The 24,347-nt window shown below is 47.0% G+C and overlaps 1 protein-coding gene across 1 annotated transcript in view; it reads left to right on the top strand.

Annotated features, from left to right (window-relative positions):
• Nucleotides 1–24,347, top strand: part of PLA2R1 (phospholipase A2 receptor 1) — an 86,196-nt gene that overhangs the window by 44,871 nt on the left and 16,978 nt on the right. Inside the window, exons 12-21 of the mRNA XM_075318826.1 lie at nt 2,014–2,159; nt 9,018–9,102; nt 9,287–9,419; nt 10,942–10,977; nt 11,663–11,820; nt 14,010–14,068; nt 15,321–15,427; nt 17,427–17,581; nt 17,706–17,814; nt 22,330–22,460. Coding sequence (XP_075174941.1) covers nt 2,014–2,159; nt 9,018–9,102; nt 9,287–9,419; nt 10,942–10,977; nt 11,663–11,820; nt 14,010–14,068; nt 15,321–15,427; nt 17,427–17,581; nt 17,706–17,814; nt 22,330–22,460 — 1,119 coding nt within the window. The remainder of the gene's footprint in view (nt 1–2,013; nt 2,160–9,017; nt 9,103–9,286; nt 9,420–10,941; nt 10,978–11,662; nt 11,821–14,009; nt 14,069–15,320; nt 15,428–17,426; nt 17,582–17,705; nt 17,815–22,329; nt 22,461–24,347) is intronic.

Below are 24,347 nucleotides of genomic sequence, written 5' to 3'. Positions count from 1 at the left end.
TCGTCACAGGGTATTGTGCAATCAGCCCTTCTGCAGAGTATCCACCTCCTCCTTGGTTACGGGTCCCTAACCAAATGGTGTTTCCAAAGAACAGCTAATCAAAATCCTAGGAACACTCTGAACCACACCCACCAGACACTCCAGTGGACGGCCAGAGTAGAATAGGGTCGCTCACTTGGGGGGTTGGTTAAGGGGAGGTCAGGAGTCAGTCAGAGAAAGGAAGAGTGTAGCGTTGGAGGTCAAAGAGAGAGGAGGTCAGGAGCTGGGTTCCTTGGAAGTACCAGGTAGCAGACGTTGGTCTGGGCCTGTTAGGAGCTGGACCTTTGGTTGCAGGGGATCGTGACAAGGGGCACGGAATTGTCGTGGAGGACAGCCGGCGGCCTTGTACCATCATCAGGCTGGGACCAGGGCACGACGGGGAACATGGACCCTAGGTCAGGGAGTAGCTTCAGGCAACCTGACACTATACCTGACGGGAACGGAGACTTCAAGATCCGCTCTCCACCTGCTCTAAAATCGGGGTACTAGTGTAATAACCTGCAGGTAACGGGATACGCAAGGACTGCACGGAACCACGGGGGTTAATCAATGCAAATTTAATAATGTATTGCACAACACAGGTAGAGGAAAAGTGTGGGAAGGGGAGAAAAGCCGGAAAGGTGCACAGCAGTAGAGATAATGCAATATACATACAACTACTTTGAATAACTTGTCAAGGGTGGGAAGCCTCAGATTGTACTCCCAAAAGCAAAACACAGAAATCCTTATTAAACAAAAAAACGCAGAGTCCTTGTTACCTTACTCGTATAACACAGTGCAGAGTCTTTTCCTATCTGTCCTTAACTAAAAGTAGTGTGCACACTTAACTGCAGGTTTCAGCGTGGGGTACCTCGTCACCGTTGGGGCCCGTATTCCGCTGGCAGACACCTCTAAAGTTCAGTCTTTGTCCCGGGTCTGTAACTTGCACGTGCTGCCTGGCTCCTCGCTCCACATCCAGCCTCTTTGGATCTGTGTCTTGGGGGGGACACCACGCAACACTCTAAGGTACTTGGACCTCGGAAAAACAGGGCAGACTGAGGCCTTCTATCTTACAGCCCACTCCAGCACACTCCTCTCTGCAAAACAGCCACATGTAGACTCCTCCTCCTCCTGTTCCAGACTCAATCAAGTCACTTGAGCAGCAGGACTTTTGCCCGCTGTTCTCTGTTTTGACAGCAGGTGGCAGCATAACACAAGGAAGTCCACCAAACAGTCTCTTAACATATATATATATATATATATATATATATATATATATATATAAATGTTAACAGGTCTTACACTAGCGCAACGAGAAGGATAGGACTTTCCACAAATACGGTCCAAGAAATCCCAAGCGTGAACCCTGAGAGGAAGCTTCCTCAGTTAGCCATACTGGGGAGTGGGACCCAACTAGTTTCAGGCTACAGGGACTAACCAGAGAGAAACAAGGTGCCAATGGAAAGGTCACAGATCAATAGGCAACACCAACGGAAACGGGACCCAGGCATGCTCCCCCTCAGCGGCAGTGGTGTCCAGAACTTTGGTTTACTACAGTTGGCGGTGTCAGCATTATTGGACTGAGTACGCAAGTGACCCATAGTTCCCCAATGGCATCTCCCTGTCACCATCACCGAGTCCTGGGGCATCCCCCCTACCCGTGGAGGGGTTAAACACCTGGCTGCCCACTCCATCACCACCGGGTACTCCCAGCCGCAGCGGTGGTACTCCACCTTACCACACACCACGGGTTACGTCACAAACTATTCCATACAATACCCCCTGTAAATACCCCCCTTTTTCTATTCGAGTGGCCGTGAGACCCCCGGGTCCGGACGCCCCTCGAGCCACCGCGGATCCGGATCCGAGCAGCCCAGCTGCTGGCACGGGGGCGGTATAGAAGAAGTCCAGCGAGTGTGATCTCAGTGCCTTATATAGCTCTCATATGTGCACACATCTGAATGCTCTACTGTACTTCTGCCTTTTTTTAACCAGGTCTTCCATCATGAGAAACTGATGAGAAAAAGAACGTGGCAGGAAGCCGAAGATCTGTGCCAAGATTTTGGAGCTCATCTCGTTAGTTTATCCAACATAGAAGAAGAAAAATTTGTAGGAGACTTTTTAAAGTCCATGTTTAAGAGGTAAACTTATCTCTAGTATCAGTGTGTTTATGTATTACATATTTCACAAATTTTCACATTCTTTTTAACTGGGGGAAGATGAAGGATTGCATGGTGCAAACGTCTATTTGCATCTCCACACTCCTTTACAACATGTATTTATAGCATCATCACTGTCCCCATTGGGGCTCACAATCTAATTTCTCTATCAGTCTTTGGAGTGTAAGAGGAAACTGAAGTACCCAGAGGAAACCCACACAAATAAGGAGAGAACATACAAACTCCTTGCAGATGTTGTACTTGGTGGGATTTGAACCCAGTACCCCAGCGCTGCGAGACTGCAGTGCTAACCACTGAGCCATCACAAGACTGCAGTGTTAACCACTGATCCACCGTGCCGTCCTACAACCACTGTCTTTCCCTGTACCCTATCCTGATGCAAGCTAAGATCAGCACTCACATAAATTGCTTGCCTTCTCTTTAGATTTTATTCCATATTTTCATAAATAGCAGTCACAAAGATGAAGCATTTCGGTTTGCATCGTCAAACCTTGACACGCTGTTTGGGAAAGTCATATTTATGACTACTATTTATGAAAATGTGGACTAAAATCTAAAGAGAAGGCAAGTAATTTATGTGATTAATTATCTTGTTACTGATATTTGGGATTCACCCTATGATACGAGCACCAGAATTCAAGAGGAAGTGCCCGCTTGAAAGTTTTGAGCGTTCCCTATCCTATAGAAAGGGGATGACTATTTATCTTGGTAAAACCTGTTTAATTTATCTCGCAGGACCCTATCGGCAATAATTTTGGCCACTTTGATTTTTACCATCAAGTAAGCCACAACTTCTTGTAGAATTTCTTACGGTGCAATCTACTTACCTAGGATACGTTTGACAATTCGTTCTGAGATCGTCCTAACTGCTGTCTTATTCCTTACGTTTCACAATGGAAAGGGTTCCAAGGACCCATCACCACCACCGGTCGAGAGTGTGCGTGTGTCGCCCTGGGCAAGCCAGGGGACACAGATAACAACACCACCACACCCCACACTCCAGGTAGGCACACCTGCTAACCAGAAATCCTTGTTGCCTCCCTCCAGGAGTCTGTGATGCACACCAGGGGGTGGGCCAGGCGGTTGGCTCCGCCCACCAAGGAGCTCACAACTCTGGAGGCAGGAAGTAACCAGGCAGTCGAGTCAGGGACATGAAGGAGTGAACAGCAGATTAGCCCGGGGAGGGCAAGAGTGAAGTCCAGTGAAGGGCTAGAGTAAACAACCAGAAGTGAAAGTAAAGAAGCAAGCAAAGTGACAGAAGGACAGAAAGCCTGGGAGCCCAGCTGTGTGTAGGGCTAGAACAGCAAGGTCAGCGACGGCGGTGACTGTCCGGAGTGGGACAGTTCGGAAGTTCCTGGAAGGACCCCCGTTGGCTGTGTGCCCGGTGGTCTGGAGCAGTGTTCCGAAGGACAGTCAGCACCAGGGCAGGGGCCTCTCAGACCCCGGCAAGGCTAGGAGTCGCCCAATTTGTCGAATCCGTCAGTGACGGGGACGCAGATCCCCCAACAACAAAGTCCCGATTGACGGCAACAGCCCGACCATTAACGGGGAGACACCGCCACCGCCAAGGCACCAGTTTCCCCAGGGCCAGCGCCTGCGGGCAAAGGGTAGAGCTCCTCCGGCCCAGATTGCAGTCGGGGAGCGGGTAACCGGAGGGAATCCACCGATACCACCAGACATACAGGTGCAAGGAAGAGAGAAGTCACCGCCACCTACCGGGAGTGCAGGTGCAGCCGTCTGTGGGACCGTCCTACCAGCCGTTGGTTTACCGTACAAACTGTGTCCGTGTCAGGCTGAGTGAGTACCATAGTGCCGCAAGGCACAGCGCTGCCCCCGCATCCCTGCGCCCTCCAGGCCCTACACTTTACATCTCTTCACCGGGCCCCAGGATCACCAACCCCTACCCACGGAGGGGCAACACAACACCTGGCTGCTCCCATCACCATCCCCGGGACCCTCACACTGAGCAGCGGTGGTGCCATCACCACAACCGTGGGTGGCGTCACGAACTATAATCCCAACAAACAACCCCCCTTTTCACTCACGGGCGAGGAGCGTCGCTCGAGACACCCCGGGATCCGGCCCGCAGCTCGAGCCACCAGGAGCAACTGCCGGACCCGAGCAGAAGGGGTGAGCGCGGTGTGCTGACACCCTCCTCCCCGCCCGCGACAACTTGGCGTCACGAACAGGATCTTACCGCTCTGCCGTCAGGTAGAGGTGCGCCTTGTTACCGCCGGAGGCATCCGGCAGAAAAATTTGAGAAGCCGCCATCTTTGGCGCGAAAAGTTCCCGCTCGAGCGTCTTCTCGAGCAGTAGAAGCGCGGAGGCCAAAACCCCGCCCCGAGAGAGGAGGGGCCGAAAAGAGCTAAGGGGGACGCGATGGCGGCTGGACGCGTGTAACAACGCAGCTAAAAAGACGGGGACACGAATGGAGAAATGGCAGCGTCCTCGAATTGGAGTGCGAGAATGCCCGCCACCGGAGTACCCAAGCTCTGGGGGAAACGAGGCGGAGTAGCTTTTGAAGACTGCGGCCCGGGTGAGCTCCCCGCCGGGACCGCTGCGTGGCTGGAGCGGGAGCTGGGCCGATTCTGCGTGAAGGTGAGGGCGCAGAGCCTGCAGCAGTTGATGGATTGGAAAGAAGAGATGCGAAGGATGGTTGCCGTAGTAGGGGCCCGTGAGCAAGGGGCCGCTGCAGCCGTGCCGCGTCGCGATCAGTCCACCCAAACCCCAGAGCCGGCCCTGATTGAGTGGGAGACAGACATCAGCACCGCGGTTGGAGGTCCGAAGGGGATGTCGTTGATGGAGGAAGAGGTCCCAAGTATGCCGCCTCCGCCGCCATTCCTAACGGCTGTCAGCGGTGCGGGGTTGAACTGCCAGTGGGAGGAAAATCCCATGTACCGCTCGGTCGCGAAGTGGGCCGACACCATGCGGTGGTAGCCGCCTCCAGGGCAGCGGATGCCCGCTGCACCGTCCCCGTTGGGACCATCATTGAAGTTGTTGTTTGAAAAAGTTTGAAAGTTTTGAAAAATGAAAAATGATTTACCAAAGTTTACCTGATTGTCTGCAGTGATTAGCAACCGGCAGGAGCCGGCACCGTTGTCCCCGTGGGGACCGTTTAAGTTTATTTGCATGGGAACTAGCCATGGACAAGCTCGTGAACTCTGCAGGGCAACCACAAACGTTAGTGGCTTGTAAATATGTTGGGTACCGTTACCGTTTCCGCAATGCCGCCTCCGGAGAGGCAGGTTGGAGGGAGGGCCCTGAGCAGAGCAGGCCAGGGCCCAGCCACCAAAGGGACCGGTGGCTACCCTCTGGAGGGGAAGGACAGATCCCGCTCGGGTGACTTGTGCTGGACTGTGGGTCAAGGGGTGCTGCCTGGGTTTTAGGGGCAGCATCAGGGCCAGGTTGCTTGGGTGGGAGAGAGCGGAAACCGTGACCGTACACCGTTGAAACGTTAAAAGTAAAATGTGCCTCCCGTCTTGGGAAGAGTTGATTAAAAATGTTATGCATGTTTGTTTAACCCTGTTATCCCCTTTTTACAGAAAAATAAAACCGGTGTAGGACGGCAGCCCGCGGACGGTCTGCATTTTGCTAAGGGGGAATGTGTCGCCCTGGGCAAGCCAGGGGACACAGATAACAACACCACCACACCCCACACTCCAGGTAGGCACACCTGCTAACCAGAAATCCTTGTTGCCTCCCTCCAGGAGTCTGTGATGCACACCAGGGGGTGGGCCAGGCGGTTGGCTCCGCCCACCAAGGAGCTCACAACTCTGGAGGCAGGAAGTAACCAGGCAGTCGAGTCAGGGACATGAAGGAGTGAACAGCAGATTAGCCCGGGGAGGGCAAGAGTGAAGTCCAGTGAAGGGCTAGAGTAAACAACCAGAAGTGAAAGTAAAGAAGCAAGCAAAGTGACAGAAGGACAGAAAGCCTGGGAGCCCAGCTGTGTGTAGGGCTAGAACAGCAAGGTCAGCGACGGCGGTGACTGTCCGGAGTGGGACAGTTCGGAAGTTCCTGGAAGGACCCCCGTTGGCTGTGTGCCCGGTGGTCTGGAGCAGTGTTCCGAAGGACAGTCAGCACCAGGGCAGGGGCCTCTCGGACCCCGGCAAGGCTAGGAGTCGCCCAATTTGCCGAATCCGTCAGTGACGGGGACGCAGATCCCCCAACAACAAAGTCCCGATTGACGGCAACAGCCCGACCATTAACGGGGAGACACCGCCACCGCCAAGGCACCAGTTTCCCCAGGGCCAGCGCCTGCGGGCAAAGTGTAGAGCTCCTCCGGCCCAGATTGCAGTCGGGGAGCGGGTAACCGGAGGGAATCCACCGATACCACCAGACATACAGGTGCAAGGAAGAGAGAAGTCACCGCCACCTACCGGGAGTGCAGGTGCAGCCGTCTGTGGGACCGTCCTACCAGCCGTTGGTTTACCGTACAAACTGTGTCCGTGTCAGGCTGAGTGAGTACCATAGTGCCGCAAGGCACAACGCTGCCCCCGCGTCCCTGCGCCCTCCAGGCCCTACACTTTACATCTCTTCACCGGGCCCCGGGATCACCAACCCCTACCCACGGAGGGGCAACACAACACCTGGCTGCTCCCATCACCATCCCCGGGACCCTCACACTGAGCAGCGGTGGTGCCATCACCACAACCGTGGGTGGCGTCACGAACTATAATCCCAACAAACAACCCCCCTTTTCACTCACGGGCGAGGAGCGTCGCTCGAGACACCCCGGGATCCGGCCCGCAGCTCGAGCCACCAGGAGCAACTGCCGGACCCGAGCAGAAGGGGTGAGCGCGGTGTGCTGACACCCTCCTCCCCGCCCGCGACATGCGCATATTCACTTTTTATCGAATGGAAATCTTTGTTATAACTGCACACCTAAGACTTGATTTATAAGGTCTAAAGGGTTATTGGCCAATCATCTCGTTAGATAAGTAGTGGAAAGTGATTGGCTCCAAAGTCCTTTTTCCAAATGGTGTTGTTTTCTGTAAGACCTTTAGGGACATTTATTTTTCAGAACTTGGACCCACCAGAGTATCCTTTTGGTATTAGCACACAAAGGGGAAATTCATGAAAACTGGCAGACTGCTCTTTGACAGTAGAACAATGATGGTCAAAATTGCTCATATCAAGAGCATTGGCCAACAGTCTAATGTGAATGGGAGGCCACTACTCTCTCTGGACAAATAATGTCAGATACGGAATGTCTGATTTTGGAGTGTTGAGCCCTTTGTTCTCTAAGAGATAAGAGAACACACGAGAGCTCATCAGAATGAGTGTTCCTGAGTTTCAAAGAATTGGGCAAGATCACTGCCGGCGGAATGTTCAGCCGAGCCATTACTCAGCCACCAGCTATGTAAAGTGTAGGAGGACTTCAGTTTTACCAGACAAAATGTGAATGATGTGACGTCTCCAAGGACAAAACATCACCTTGGTGTGGCAAAACCAGGTTGTCCCAGAGACTGCACAAATCTTCCAGGTGCAGGCCTCCATTCTTCTTGGCATACCAACACAACACCACACACAGGTAACACCAGCCACAAAAGACTAGTCACCCCCCAAGGACAATAGGGACACACCAGTGGGCGGGACCAGGCAGATGGGAACGCCCACCTAGAGGGTCCTGAGGTGTCAAGGGGAGGGAACACATCAGATTAGTCAGGAGTGAGGAAGTGAGAGGAGTGAGTGGTAGCCGGGGGTTGTAGCTCCTGGACTACCGGACTATCTGATCTGACAAGGTGGTAGACGGCAGAATAGGGCCACAGGCGATGGATAACCGGTCGTGGGAGACCTTAAGTGGAGTGGGCAGGTTTGTAGCCTGCCGGTGCCGACAGCGGGAATCCGGTCCGGAGGCCGTGCACAGTCGGGGTGCCTGGACCCCAGGGCGAGGACTGCTTCATGCCCTTTGTCAATTAGACAGCCGGGGACAAGATTCCACGTCTTGTCCCACCAGCAAGCCCAGAGAGGGAAACGAAAGCCCAATGCGGGGCATAGGGCGTCCGCCAGAGCCCACAGAGATCCCACGGGTCAGTTTTCGCAGGCAACGGCTCCAACCGTACACAACACAGGGAGCGGACTTCTCCCGTTTTATGCGGATTGTTACCACACAAGAAACTACAAGTGCAGGAGGAAGGACCCCTGCCCTGTCAGCCCGCGTGCGGAACCAAGTACACCCCTCCAGAGGCTCCCGGCATCCGAACTTGGTTTACAATACGGACTTTGTGTGCTTTATTACCACAGTGAGTACACCGGTACTATCCGGTCCCTTCCTAAAGACTGCTCCCTGCAAACCTTCACCATCTTCAGGGCCCCGGGACTACACCTCGCCTACCCGTGGAGGGGATTCCACCTTGCTGCCCCGCTCTATCAGCCCCAGGCGTTCCCACACCAAGGCAGCAGCGGTGTCACCATCCATCACCGTAACCCAAGGGTGGCGTCACTGACAAACTCTCCCCCTGTAAATAACCTCTTTTTCACTTGACGGCTGCTCGCGCCCGGATCCGGCTGCCACTCGAGCCATAGCCACGATCCTGGACCCGAGCGTCCCGAGCAGCCCCTTGCCATGGTCTGTCCCCTGCCCGCAACATAAATATGGCATGTCATCACTTTTACTGCCCCAAGACTTTTTATACGTATACCAAAGAATGACTCCTGGGACCAAGATGCCTACAAAGTGTTGAAAAGATTATTTTTTTCTTAGTGAAATTACATTTTTATAGCTGACATTCTCTTTTAAACTGTAAAATTGGTGAAGTCAAACTTTTCATTTGCCGATTAATCTTATGACTATCAGATCTGTTTTTGCTTTTCTTGCAGCGATGGAAAAAGAATGTTTTGGATTGGGTTCAATAAACGGAATCCATCTTCGAAAGATTCCTGGGAATGGTCGGACGGGTCCCCAGTAAGTGCCAGCTTCATCCAAACAGTGCAGAGCAATCACATCCTACTGAGGACAAGTTAAAAAATAAGAAAAGTAGGGTTTTTTTAATGATTTATTGGTGTTTGGTTTAAAAAAATATCCATTTGGCTTACAAAAGGTTCAATGTCATTGTATTTTGCATTTATTCAGCATTTACTCTTTACAGGTTTTCTCATCCTTTTGGCATGATACATATACCCATGATGTTTCAATTAATTGTGCCGCATATGGAGCGGATATGCAATTGGTGCCGTTAAATTGCAACTCACAAGAAGAATGGATCTGCAAAATTCCAAAAGGTAAATTACTAACTTAAAAAGTACCTATAACGTACATAATTACTTTTTCCTTGGCATAAATGCCGCTGTTTTCCTGACTCTGGCTTTGGTTTTCTTTTTTTCCTGTGCCTTTCTATTCCTAAAATATGGTCCCTTATATAAAATAAGTATTTTAGCCAACTGGGTGTGGTCCTCAAGTTTTCCCTTTCTACTTTAAAGACCACACCTACTTGTTAAAAAGACTAGATTCACATACAGCAAAGAGGGGATCTCAGGAATAGAGAGGAGCAAGAACCAAAGAAAACCAATGCCAGGTGTATTACTTAATGGGCTGCTTGCTGCAGTTTTGATCAAATCACTGCTTTTCTCTGACTGCTAAGCTGTATATAACCCCACCCACCCCACTGATTGGTTACATTCTGTTTGCGCTGTGCATAGGCAGCACGATGCCAATCAGTAATGCAGGCGAGGTTACACAGAGCAGAAGGACTACATGGCCCACTGTAATACTCATGACCGGTGTATGGGCAGTGAGCGGGATTAGTGAACCCACTGGACCAAAGGGGGACCTGGGCTTAACCCTTAATGGGAGGGGCTTAACCAAGCGCCCACAGTAAGGCGGACGCCAAGTGCCACTCCCAGGGAAGTGACCGGGACTGTGGCAGCTGACTCCCAGGGCAGGAGATGGACTCAGGTATAGACGCAGCTGCAGGTTGGTTCAGGACAAATGACCAGGGCAGGCCGGCAGGCAGGTCGGCAAGTACCGACAGGTATGGTGGACATGGTCAAATAGGTAAGGGAAGGCAGGTACAGGGTGACAGACACAAGCATAATGGTACAGGAGGTCAGAAGCTGGGAACTAATTAGCTAGCAGAATGGAGACTGCCTGACTAACTAGGAACATTGTGCAGGCACCTCCCCTAATGGGAGAGTGCCTTAAATACACAGTGCCTCTCAGCCATAGGTCAAGAGGCATTTCCATGAAATGGCACACCGGCCCTGCAAGAGGAGGCCTGGTGTGCGCATGCGCGTTTTAAGTAAATTCGTGGGAACCCTGTGTGGCATGTACAGAGCCTGGTAGTTGAAGCAGGCAGCAGCACACATCGATGGCTGGGAAGGATGCGACCCGGCCGGGGCTGTGAGTAAGTTGGCATCTCTGCAGAGATGCTGGCGCTACACACATGACAACTAGTCCATCGGTGATAAGCTCCTGCTGATAAAACAGTGATTTTGTTGAAAGGACAAAAAGCAGCCCATTAAGCTACACTTAGCTGGAATCAGGGTCTCTGCCCTCAGATATCCAAAACCTGCTGACAGATTCATTTTGATAGATTACTCCCTAAAGTTTCATAAGGTGGCTGAGCTTTTGGTGAAGTCCAGCACTGGTGGTATAATCTACGGTAAAATGACAAAAATCTGATAGCCTCCTCCTATAGTAAATTGGGTAATGGGGTCTGTCAAGTGCTGTCATTGCTTATATTCTGCACTAATAATGAACCATATAAATGAATAATAAAGGCATATTTGTGGGTGTTTTTTCCAGGAGTGATGCCTATCACCCCAGATTGGCACATTAAAGGTATGGTTGGAAAACTATCATTTCTTTTCTTTTTCGGTTTCTATTATTAACCCTACTTATTTGCAGATAAGTGTGTCCTCTATAAAATCTTCAGAAAAAAAAAAAAAAATAGCATAAAAAGAAAAGTGTCTCTAAGGCTATGTGCGCACTAGAAATGTGAATTTTCTCAAGAAAATTTCTTGAGAAACTTCTGGGAGTGAAAGATTTCCGGACCTCCGGAAAAAATCCGCACCAAATCCGCATGCGGATTTGCCGCGGAATAGCCGCGAATTTGCCGCGGGTGGTTCCCTGCGGATTTTGCAGGCTGTACTGCCGAAATCCAAAGAATTGACATGCTCATTTTCTCAAGAAATTTTCTCGAGAAATTCTTCTCAAGGAAATTTCTTGAGAAAAATCCGCACAAGTGCGCACAGCTATTTTTTTTTCTCATAGAATTTGCTGGGAAATGTCTGCACAAAGATTGCAGACATTTCTCAAGAAATTTCCGCGGGTAAATCCGCGGGTAAAACGCACTAGTGCGCACAGAGCCTTAAAGGGAATGTCTACTTTTGAAAACTTCCCTAATATTAAGCTGATAACTGGCTGTAAATGTGGCGGGAACTCATTTTTTTAATTAACATCGCTGCTCAGTGTTTACAAAGTTGCAGTATAATACAAAATGTATCCATTTTTTCCCTTTTTCTAGATATCCCATGGATTTTCTATCAAGGAAATAACTATTTTTTCCATGATATGAGCACTGATTTTGCTTCAGCTGAATTTATCTGCGGCTGGATGCAAAGTGGAGTAAGCTCCATACTTACTGATGATGAGCAAACGTTCATATATAGGAGAATAAAACAGGTAACGTCCAGCGATGGAAATATATTATAGACAATCAGAGAAGAGTAACTGAAAGTGTGATGCAAATATCCTATGATGGTGGCACCAAAATCCTTAAAAGGGAATTCCCCCTTCAACAAATTTGTTGTGTCCATGTTAAAAACAATAATCTCACCCTCCCTGGGTCCAGTCTACAGTGCTTACATCATGTCAACAGCGCTGCAGACAATCACTGGTCTTAGCGGCTTTTAGCGTCTACAGGTGAGCCTAGTGATTGGCTGCAGTGTTTTTGACATTATGTCATGGCAGCAGACAATACACAACCACCAGAGCAGTGCTAAACCCAGGAAAAGATGGCCACAATGGGTTGGTAAGAAAAAGTCCAAAGGGAAAGACCTTTTAAGGAGGAGTTTTAAAAAGAAAACCCTAATAGCAGGAATTGTGAAAAATGAAAAAAAATAAAATAAAAAAATCACATACCAATTAATTATTAATAATAATAATAATAATAATAATAAAAATTCAATGCTTTTGGGGTACGAGTGCTTATTTGGTTCCCACTAGTCTCTGTTTACTTTCCTGCAGGAATTATATGTCAAAAAGTCACATGACTAGGCTGCAGTCAATCACTAAGCTTTGCAGTGTCATACTACCATTTTTGCTGAGTGATTGGTTGCAGTGGTCACATGCATGTATAGCATGATATCACTGCAAATGAGTAAGCAAAGACTGTCACGGGAGTGTCAGGGTGACTAGAGCAGGGACCCTAAACTGGCCCTCAGACTAGGGACCCTGCACTGTCCCTTATCCCAGAGGTAAGCTTGATGGTTGCCAGGTCTGGGCCACCAGCGTGACCCTAAAGGCCGCTTTACACACAGCGACATCGCTAATGAGATATCGTTGGGGTCACGGAATTCATGACGCACATCCGGCCTCGTTAGCGACGTCGTTGTGTGTGACACTTACCAGCAATCACTAACGATCCGAAAAATGCCAAAAATCGTTGGTTGTTGACACATCGTTCATTTCCTAAAAATCGTTGCTCGTTTGGTGCGTAGGTTGTTTGTCGTTCCTGAGGCAGCATACATCTCTACGTGTGACACCCCGGGAACGACGAACAACAGCGTACCTGCGTCCTCCGGCAACGAGGTGGGAGTGACGTTCATGTGGCTGCTCTCCGCCCCTCCGCTTCTATTGGTGGCCTGCTGTGTGATATCGCTGTGACGCCGCGCGAACCTCCCCCTTAAAAAAGAGGTTGTTCGCCACCCACAGCGACGTCGTTAGGAAGGTAAGTACGTGTGACGCGTACCAGTGATATTGTTCGCCACAGGCAGCGATTTGCCCGTAACGCACAAACGACGGGGGCAGGTGCGATTGCTAGCGACATTGCTAGCGATGTTGCAGCTTGTAAAGCGGACTTAACTCCTGTCTGAACCCTGATCTAACACCCCCTCTCCCTCACCCCAGGAGAGGGCTGCCACCGGAGAAGCAAACCCCACAAATACCACAGATAGGAAAAAAAACAAACACATGCACCATACAATCAGACACAGGGGAGAGACAATACAAACCCAGGAGGAAATAAAACCCAGGGAGGAAATAAACTATCAACAAAGATATTTCCATACCACACAAAAAAGCACACAACAGAACACCAAGCTCTGGATAACTACAGTAAGGACCGGTACAACAGGAGCAATGCTGAGCTATATTCAGTGACAAACAACCAGATCCAGAATCTTATAAAGAGTGAAGGCGGTTGTGAATGGTGATAGCAGTCTGAGGTCCTAGCAGCAGTTCACAAAGCCAGCAGGAATTAACTCCTGCTGGACTGGAGAGCAGTGAAGCTAAAATAGCCGACGCCCGAGTCAGGCTAAGCAACGAGGAGACCTCAGGTTGCTTGTCAGACTCTGCAGTGTGCATAGAGTCCAACAGTCATAACACCCAGCGAGTGCAAAGACAGAACCACCAGAATATTAGTGTTGCGGCCAATAAATAACGGGGCTTGTTTTTAACAGATTACTTGCCTTTTTTTACATTTCGGGACAACCCTTTAGAGGTTATTTTTGCTGTGGATTCTGTTTTCTGTTGGAATATATCTGATTCTACCAATCAATCTGCATTGTTAGGATATCCAACTATGAACACAATCAACCCAAAAAATGTTATTGAGACAAGTGCAGTACTCATACAATTACTATACATTACAGCTGTCAAAAGGGAAGACATGGTGGATTGGACTGGTGAGTGAAGATGACGGACTTCAAAGGTATGCTATATTGTAAAGAAAATGCGTAAAGCTATCATTTTATATATTATCATTACATACTTGTGTCTGCAAGGAAGTTTAAACACAGCATACACTGAGCCTCTTACAAGAAAGTAGTGAAAAGGGTTGTCAATTTTTTTTTTGCTGTTTAAATGTATATATTTAGGGTTAAAAATCATTTTTTCAATTAGTTTTCATTTAAAAAAATTACACCGTTTGGCTTATACAGGCCTTTTGTTTCCTTGCACACTCAATTTTGATTTGATCAGTGGTCATAAAGAGAAAAACTCAGAAAGGAAACAGATTAAAGACTCCTGATGTGCTTACTGACAGATTCTCAGTTAACTCATTCTGCACCCAAGAATAAACAGTGCAACATAGATGCTATAGAAGGCAAATAATGCAATATTTGCAATGTAACCCGATTGTTAAAATGAATTTTAGCACCATTTGAATGCATTCTAGTAAAAAAAAAAAATCTTTCCTGGTTTTTGTACAGGAATATCTAAATCAGAAGTGGCCAGTTGTTTTTCTATATGGGATCTACCTTTTATGGAGCGTGATTTAGGTGATCTATCAGGAAGCAATGGACTGTGGAACCAAAGAGAACACAGTTTAACTTTGTTTTGGTGCATGCTCCTTTTTTTTCAGATGTCCCAGTGCCCCTATAAGAGTGATAGTGACCACATGCTCCATAGTCTTCTTTATACACAATAGTCTCTGCTAAGAGATCTATAGGTTCCCATATACTGTATATCAGTCAATTATCGGCCAAACCTCCAGATTGTCTGTGATTTGCCAATAACATATTGTTTAAGAAAGACCACAAAACTTTCAGTTGATGGCAAATGCTGGGGAAAAGAAGGATCGGACATGTTGGATTACAACATGCCCAATCCGGAGTTATCTTATTACCCACTCCCTATTAATATAAACATACATGTTTGGCTGAGCATATTTATGGAGCCAGGAGAAATAACATTTATTTATTGTATACGACCACATTCCTGGTAGATATTGATCCTAATTCGGATTCCAATGATTGAGACTATTTATATAAAAAATATTATTGTAAGGTCTGAGGACTGAAATAGCATTTTGCGGTCATAGATAAACCCAACAATTAGCTGAATCCTATGACATTCATCTTGTTATCTAAAAGAAAACACTTAGTAAGTGAAATACATGCATGAACTGTAATATGAGAAAAGGTGTTGGTCATATAACTTCAGCTTGATATTTCTGGCCACAGATGGAGAGACGGATCATCTGTTATATACACGAACTGGAAAATAGATCTGCAGCGTAATACCAAGAGCACTGGAGACAGGCAGTGCGCTTATATAGAATCCAACACAGGTTAGTATAGGTGTTCCGATGTGTGTCCCTAGGGTTACCCCCAATGGTGGAGATGCCTGAGTCCCATGCCTGGCTATACTCCTGGTAATCTGTTCCTTCCCCCAGGAAAAAAAAGGGGCAGGATTGTGATGGCAACACAGATTTAGACATATAGGGAAAACAGAAGCTCAGATACTCGGCAAACTCACAAGAACAAACACTAAGAAACTAAAGAGAAAAGCAAGAGAAGTAAGGAAGCAATAAAAGGACAACAAGGGTAAGCATTGCAGCAACTCACAGTAATTATGCACAACAACCACCAGTAAGTCTGGATCAAGCCATCTCTCAATTCCAGTATAGACAAGCTATAGCTGGCATTAATGGAAGTGTCCCGCCAGCATATATAGGAGGGGAGTGAATGTGACTGACTCTCCCATAGTATGTGACAAAAAGAGATTAACAAGCAGCTCAGCAGAAATTAACTATTGGTAGCCTACCTATGAACTACAAATCTGTGAGTCGACGCCCGAGTCTTCCTGTGTTGATCACAGACATTAGAGAAGATAGCAGGCAAGTGCAAGAATCTGGAGTTTCCACAGAACCTGATGCCGCCATGACAGTCAACAATGCTTGCATAAGCCTTCTTGTAAGAACAGATTACACCATGTTGCATGTCTAAACTCGGTTGTCTTGCATGGTAATAATGTCTGATCCTGCATACCATTTCTTCCTTCAAATATATACAGTATATATATATATATATATATATATATATGATAGATATATATAGATATATATAGACAGGTGGATTCAGAATATCTATCTATCTATATATATATATATATATATACATATATACATATATATATATATTTTTTTTTTTATAGGTTAAACCTTCTGTACTGATTGATCCCCTAATATTTACCGTAGTTTTGGAAGTCAGAGCTTTTTTTACACAGCTCTAAATACTCTAGTGTTGGCTGTGAATGTCTAGTATTATTTTATAAATTTCTGTATGCAGAAGGAATTAAAGTAATGTATCAGAGGAAAAAAACAATGGGAAGAGCCGAGAACAGCGCCAAAATTGGCGCATCTAATTAATGCGCCACTTCTGGGGTTACTGCGGGCTGCTATTGTTAGGCTGGGAAGGGCCAAATAATCAAGGCCCGTGCCACAATAATATCAGCCCCCAGTTGTCTGCTGTCCCTGGACTGTTTTTTGAAAAATGGGGTGGACCTCACACAGTTTTAATTTAAAAAAATAAGGGTGGGATCCCCTTTAATATGGCTAACCAGCCAAGTTATAGCTGACAGCTGAGGGTTGCAGCAGATAATTGGGGGGAACCTCACATTGTTTTTTTTCTAAAATTATTTTTTAATTCAGCTATTGATCTATTCTATCGGTCTATGTATTCTATCTATCCTATCTATCTATCTATCTATCTATTTTATCTATCTATCTACTCTATCTATCTATTCTAGCTATCTATTCTATCTATCTATCTATTCTATCTATCTATCTACTCTATCTATCTATTCTATCTATTCTATCTATCTATCCTATCTATTCTATCTATCTATCCTATCTATTCTATCCTATCTATCCCTCTATCTATCTCTCTATCTATCTATTATCTATCTATCTATCTATCAGTTATCCTATCCTATTCTATTTTATTCTATTGTATTGTATACTATTCTTTCTATCTAGCAAGTATGGGCAATGGATCCATTACATAATAGGTGAACAGATGCTTTACTAACTAAGCCATTGTCCATAGACTCCCATTATGCTGTAGCCATCAGTATTTGGATCCATTCATGATGAAATATTCTGCTTGCAGGACTTTTCATCCGTCAAACACAACAGATGGTTGACGAATTGAACATAACAGATGACACATTTTATCACATTCGTTAACGGATCAATTTTTGCATTTGCCAAACGGATCCAAAATGATTACTGGACATGGGAACAAAGCCTTATATTATCCGTTATCTCTTTATGTTGTATATTTCAGGTCTGTGGAGTTTTTCCAGTTGTCAGTCTATTAATTCCATTATCTGTAAAACAAATGTAACATTCAAGATTGAAAAACACGACATCCCGGAGGATATTGATCCTGACCAGGCGTACGGGATCTGTCCGGAGGACTGGCTCTACTATGGAGAAAAGGTTGGTGTCAATAGGAGTCTATGGCAATTCCATGAATGATTAGTCCTTTATGTTGGGAGATAGTCCCTTTATTAATACATCATGCATTTATTTATACCAGACCCTCACCATATTTATTTTATAGTGCTTCTTTGTATACAAGGACGGCCTTATGATGGACTGGTATTCGGCCTCTAACTACTGCAGGACATACGGCGGACGTCTTGCCACAATTACAAATGAAATAGAGCAAGGTAACTTATAGAACACAGCTTTACGTTACATTAATTTATCATTAAACTAGGACAATGGAAATAAATAAGCAATAATACTGCTGTTGTGGCACAGATTTCATTGTTACTACAAATGTGTCACCCAGGGTTATGAGGTACTCGGTCCCGGGCGGTGTATATCTGAGGAATGTCACTGTGGTGGCCGTTGCCCGGTTCCGTGCCCTGGGCCATTTTTGTAAAAGGGGATTTTTACAGGGGATAAGAATAATGTTCACACTTGACGCCACTTGCGGTGTTGCGGCTATGTAGATGGAGCCGCCACTGCACAATATCCACTGCTGGGGCTGGTGTTAATGGCAGCCTGGATGGTAGGCCCTCCGCAAGCAGGGCCGAGCCCCAGAGGGTGGGTGATGTGATGGGTGCTGGAAGAAGGTAAGCCACACAATAGTTCAGTGCAACTGGGTTTTTACTCACTTTTGCTGGTGGTAACTGGTCACCCGAGGCCGACTGGTTTCACCTACAGGTTCCCATTTTCCAAGTGCCAGTTTAGTAATTTGGTGCCTTCTTCCCCTGCACCTGTCTCTGGTTGGTGGGTCACCATGGTGTAGAGCAGCTGGGGGTCCCCGTCCGGTGGTTTTCCACTGCAGTCCGCATGACGGTAGCGTGAACCCTGTGGGGTTGGAGTCTCTGGTCCGGTCCCCGGTTCTCCCTTTGCTACTGAGTCTTCGGATTTTAAGGTTAGTGAGGTCCTTGATGGTCCCCTCGCTGTGCAGGTTTTAACAAGCCTGCCTGGAGCATCTGCTTGTCCTAGGGTCCTGTACCCCGTCGGTGTGTAGTTCCGAGAGTACTCCACTGGCAACTACCCTCCTGAACACCAGGTTACTGCTCACTTCAGGACAGTCCGTCTCCTCACGTCCACCTTCACTCCTTACTGTCTACTACACTACTCTCCTCTCCACAGTCCGCCCCTCCCACCTGGTCAACTAGTGGACTGGACTGGCTCCATCTCTAGGCGGCTATCCATTGGTCCGACCCTAGCTGGGTACCATTGTATGAGGGATTTGTTTGGGGAAAAAAATGGGATTATATTGAAGTGTTTGTGTGATACCGGCACTGGGTCTTCGGGTCCCTAGGGGGTAGGCCCTGCATCCCGGTGAGGATGCAGAACCTTGTAGCTCCCTGTTGGCTTCAAGGGCACTACACAAAAATAACACGGTAGCCATTCTGCAGATCAGTATAATTACCAATTTAATTTTTACAATTTCTATTTTTGAATCAATGGAGCTGCGGGAGGGTTTATTTTCTTATACTATGTGCACATAAAAACGCATGTTTTGGCAGGAAAAAAGTAGCTGAAAAAATGCGCATTTTTTATTGCGATCGCGCGTTTTATCACATGCATTTTTCCGGCTTCTTTTTGTGCATTTTGTAGTCATGGCAACTGCAGGGGTTTAGGCGCTGTACCCCCTGGTCGCTGCCAGGTCACTGGTTAATGTTACTGCTGGTACCCGTCTCTCACTGCCCGGAGCGGTGCCCACGCCACTCGCAGCAGTTTAACCCCCTAAATGCTGCAATCAGTGCGATCGCAGCACTCAGGAGGCAGAGAGAGGGATCTCTTACCTCTTCTTGGTGACCAGGTCCCTGTAATACGATCACAGGGACCAGATTGCTGCCATAGTAACCCTGGGTCGTCACCATGATGACCGAGGGTTACTGAGAAACAGATCGCCTCACAGACCAGGACACCTACGTGCTTTTTCCCCCAATTGACTTTAATGGAGTCAGTGAAAAGGGAGAAAAAAATGCATGTATGATGCCCATGTTGCTTTTTAGACATCACTGGGGTTCCTTGCAGCCATTTCCTCATCTCGCGGTCTGCAGAGAACCCCGGTGACATCACGAGGTGAACCGAGTTCATACTGGCAGATCTACTGGAAATCCCGGTGATCCGCTGGCATGAACTCGATTCACCGTATGACGTCACTGGAGTTCCCTGCAGACCGTGAGATGAGGAAATGGCTACAGGGAACCCCAGTGACATAAAAAAAGCAATGTGGGCATCACACATGCGTTTTTTTCCTGCGTTTTTCACTGACTCCCGTCTTTTTCCACAGAGTATTTGGACATAGACCTAGGGCAGCAAACATGTTCTTTGCCTCAGTGACGAAAAACCTAGGAACACCTCTGTTTACTGCTAAATTGTGCCAGATAAGTGAAGAACACGTCAGCACCTTAGCAGTGCAGTGTCTATGGGAGCGACTAATGCGGGCGTCACACGGTACGATATATCGGGTGATATGTCGGCGAGGTCACGTCGTAAGTGATGCACATCCGGCATCGTTTGATATATCGTAGCGTGTGACAGCTATGAGCGACGGTGAACGAGCAAAAATACTCACCTTGTCGTTGCTCATTGACACGTTGCTCATTTTCGAAAAGTCGTTTCTTCTTCTGTGCGCCGGTTGTTCATTGTTCCCGGGGCAGCACACATCGCTCCGTGTGACACTCCGGGAACAATGAACACAGCTTACCTGCATCTCGCCGGCAATGCGGAAGGAAGGAGGTGGGCGGGATGTTACGTCCCGCTCATCTCCGCCCCTCCGCATCTATTGGCCGGCCGCTGTGTGACATCGCTGTGACGCTGAACGTCCCTCCCCCTTCAGGAAGAGGATGTTCGCCGCCCACAGCGACGTCATCCGGGAGGTAAGTGCGTGTGACAGGGGCTTAACGACTTTGTGCGACACAGGCAACTAATTGCCCGTGACGCACAAACGACGGGGGCGGGTACGATCGCTCGTGCGATCGCACGATAGATCGTCCCGTGTGACGCCCGCATAAGAGGCCATTTGCACCATGCCAAATGTATTGTGCTGAATATATCCTGCCATCTGCCTCTTTTTTTGCCAGCTTAGTCCATTTTTCCATTTTACCTATATCCATGCATCTCATTTTACTACTGATAATCTCCTCCTGGTTGCCTATTGACAAATTAAACATAATCGGGTCCCTTCCTATATTAAATCCCTGCAGCCATCTAATAGCAGCATGATTTTGGCTGTCATAGCATGATTAGAGTTGTAGTTTTAAAGCAATTGGAGAGTCGGTTAAAAAACGCTGTTCCATGGCATTCTATAAAATATTAAAAGGAATCTATTATTAAAATTAACCCTATCTCTCCCAACTGTATATATAAGTTTGCAAGTCTTAGAAATATAAATTTGCTAATACTTTTATGTCTTTTATCTGTTGCTGCATTTCTGAGTAATTAATGTTTTAATTCATACTCAAATGAAGCATTAAGTGCAATGGGCGTGATATAGCACTTTAGGAGACTCTACCTCCTGAGGTTGTTTCCAACTCAACACCAGCCCCTTTTGCTTAATTGATAGCTCACTATCTAATTTCACAACCTGAAGCTTGATGTCACACAGACATTGAGGTGTCAATCAAATTAGAGAGGCAGGTACTGGATAGGGAAACAATTTCTGGAGGCAGAGACTGGGGAAGTGCTCTGTCAAGCCCAGTGCACTTAATGGATCATTTGCATATGGATAAAAACTATAATTGCTTGGGAATGCAACAACAGATAGGAGATCTAAAAGTGTCAATAGATTTACACTTTAAAGACCATTTACTGTTTACTGTACCATTTACTGTAATTTACTGTTACATCACCACCGGAGTTTGCTCCAGCGACTTCTACTTCGATCACCGTGTTCCTGCCGTGGATAGTGCTGGTGATAGGAGAGGAGTCAATGCCAGCGGTGCTGGTGGGCGCAGGCTCCGCTCATCCACTGGGCTGGGTTTCCTTGGGATCTGCAGTACTACTGGCTGACTGTAGGTGGCATGTGTCCTCCAGCTGAAGTTACCATCATTCAGCTACAACCAATGGGAAGACACCACACGATTCTTAATTCCCCTCCTGTCTGCTGACCACTGCCAGAGATAGTTCTGCTTTCCTGGTTCCTGTCCCGCCCTGTTCTGTTTAGTGATTCTGGTGTTCTGACTTCTGCTTGTTTCCTGACTACCTCTCCTGCCTGCTGTTTATGTAGTTCACTGCCTGATCTGGATTTGACCTCTGCTTTGTTTTCTGATTATGTCCTTGCCTGCCAATTCTGTTCCTGATTTGCATTTCCCGATTCGACCCTGCCTGATCACAACTCTCATCGGACTGCAGCCTTCCACAGGTAGTAATCACCTTGGGCCCTGTGTAATTCCAAATCCCTGTATATGGGTTAAAGGGTTTTGGGGTTCTTAGGTGTCCTACTTGTTGAGTGGTTTCCCTCTATCCTGTCCGTTACAGCCCGTCTGAGTCTGTGGATCCAGGCAGGAGTTACACATGCTCAAATACACAATTTGGGGGAAGCTGGTTGATCTTAATTATAGATTCCCTTTAAGTATTGCCAATTAAGTACATAAACTAGAGCACATTTCCACTAAGATACACCTTAAAGTAAAATGTTTGGGACCTGCAAGCCATCAAAAGGTACTGCTGATGTTATCATAGATATAATCTGACTTTCCACTTTGCTTTAGCTTTTATAGTTATGCAGCTCTTTGGGGAGAAGAGAGGTTTTTGGATCGGATACAACAAAGATAATTATGATTTCTGGGAAAACGCCACTTTACAAGCATATAATAATTGGACTCCAGCTCGATCTGCCAATGTAAGTGCAAAACCTCTAACCATTATGGTCATGAACACTGCACATCTAATGCCACCATAGACTACTCACAAAACGTTAGTTATATTTGTCTTGTGGGTGAAATTTATGTAAAATGTAAGATGTTCATTCTACATCCGCAAGGAGAAACATATTTTCCTCTTAGACCCTACTATAGCTTCTCGCAAGCCAGATCAGTTCCCATACTTTGCACTGACGAGGGGCAATCACCACAAACCACCATGTCTGCAAATTGGGCTTCTGATCTGGTATAAATCCTAAGTCATATGAAAAGGCTTGTTAAAGGGCCACTTTTGACTTTTAGGATTGCTACTTCCAATAGGTGGCGCTAGAGTTCGTCTGCTTCCTCCCTGGAGAGACATTCTACATTGATATTTTATCATGACAGTCGGGCATTAAGTAGAAGCAGCAATGGCGATTTCCTCATCTCAAACAATTTATTGAAACAAAAGCCAACACCAGGGGTGCGTACACCCCCCCCCTCCTAAAAATAATGTTACAATCTCAATAACTTGTCATGTGGCCTTGAGTATCACGAACAGCGGACAACGACGCCTCCTGCTGGTCACAAGTGGAGTTATTGGCATCCCACTCTTCTTGAAGGGCGGCACTCAGGTCATTGAGGTTCTGGGGTACAGAGTTATGGCCTCTACACGGCGATTCAGCTGGTCCCATAGGTTTTCTATTGGATTCAGGTCTGGAGAAAGTGCAGCCGCTCCATTTGAGGTCCCCAGTCTCCAGCAGCTGTTCCCTAATGATGTGACTTCGATGAGCTGTAGAATTGTCCTCCATGAAGATGAAGTTAGACCTGTGTTGTTCATGCAGAGGTACAATGACTAGATTAATTGTTATTCCAGTAGTAGGGGCTGTCACTATACTATTCACACAGTGTAGGGCTGATCTGTACTGACTAGACACCTCGGCCCAAACTAACACCACCACCACCAAAGGCTCATCTGGTGACAACAGTGGCTGATGCATAGCGCTCTCCTTGTCATCTCGAACATTGCTGGCGGCCATCATTTCTGCTCTGCATGAATCGACTTTTCATCAGTGAACAGCACTGAGGCCCACTGGTCCCTCGTCCAGCGTAGATGACGCCTGTGCCTGGTGGTGTGGTCAGGTACCTTACAGGTTGTCTAGCTTGCAGATCATGCTGATGAAATTGGTTTTGAATGGTCTGACATAACACTAGGGTGACTCTCATCTCCCATAACTGTGCCTGGAGTTGTGTGGCATTCATCATTTGGTTCTGAAGGGCATTGTTCGCAATGAAGCCATCATCAGTGTGAGATGTGGCCAAAGGACGTTCTCTTCTCCGCCTCTCTGTGTCTCTAACAGTCTCTCTATGTCTCTGTATCACCTGCTGGTGACACTCTGTGACGCTCTAAACTCAATGGCCACTTCTGTCTGAGAATAAAGTCTTGCAATAGCGCGGTACTGATGATCAATTGGTAGGTGTTGTCTTGGTCCCACGATGTCAAAATGTAAACAGCATGACGAGGAGGACAGTTTACTACTAATTCTAATTGAAGTCCGAAATTTATTGGGCGATTCATGGATCAAACACCTGTTGTGAATTTTGCCATTAAGCTCCTTGTTAGAGAATAGCAAGTTGTACAAAAAGTCCTGAAACATGGAACAGTTGGACATGAGCATCCAAAAGTTTTAAGAGAAATTCACATTAAGGTCACCTGAAAAGGTCAGAGGGTATTTTAAGATCATGCTGAAATTTTACCTGAAAGCCAAATATCCATAAATTTTTGTGAGTAGTGTGTACTAAATGAGGGTAGTTTTACTTGCTACTACATTTTTCCTATGGTTTTAGCACTTATATTCATGTTTTTCTTTACTTTTTCCATTTTTTTG

This window comes from Anomaloglossus baeobatrachus, chromosome 7 (assembly GCF_048569485.1).
Source record: "Anomaloglossus baeobatrachus isolate aAnoBae1 chromosome 7, aAnoBae1.hap1, whole genome shotgun sequence".
Lineage (NCBI taxonomy): Eukaryota > Metazoa > Chordata > Amphibia > Anura > Aromobatidae > Anomaloglossus > Anomaloglossus baeobatrachus.
Note: the sequence above shows the minus strand (reverse complement) of the source record. Positions and strands in the feature narration are given on the sequence as shown.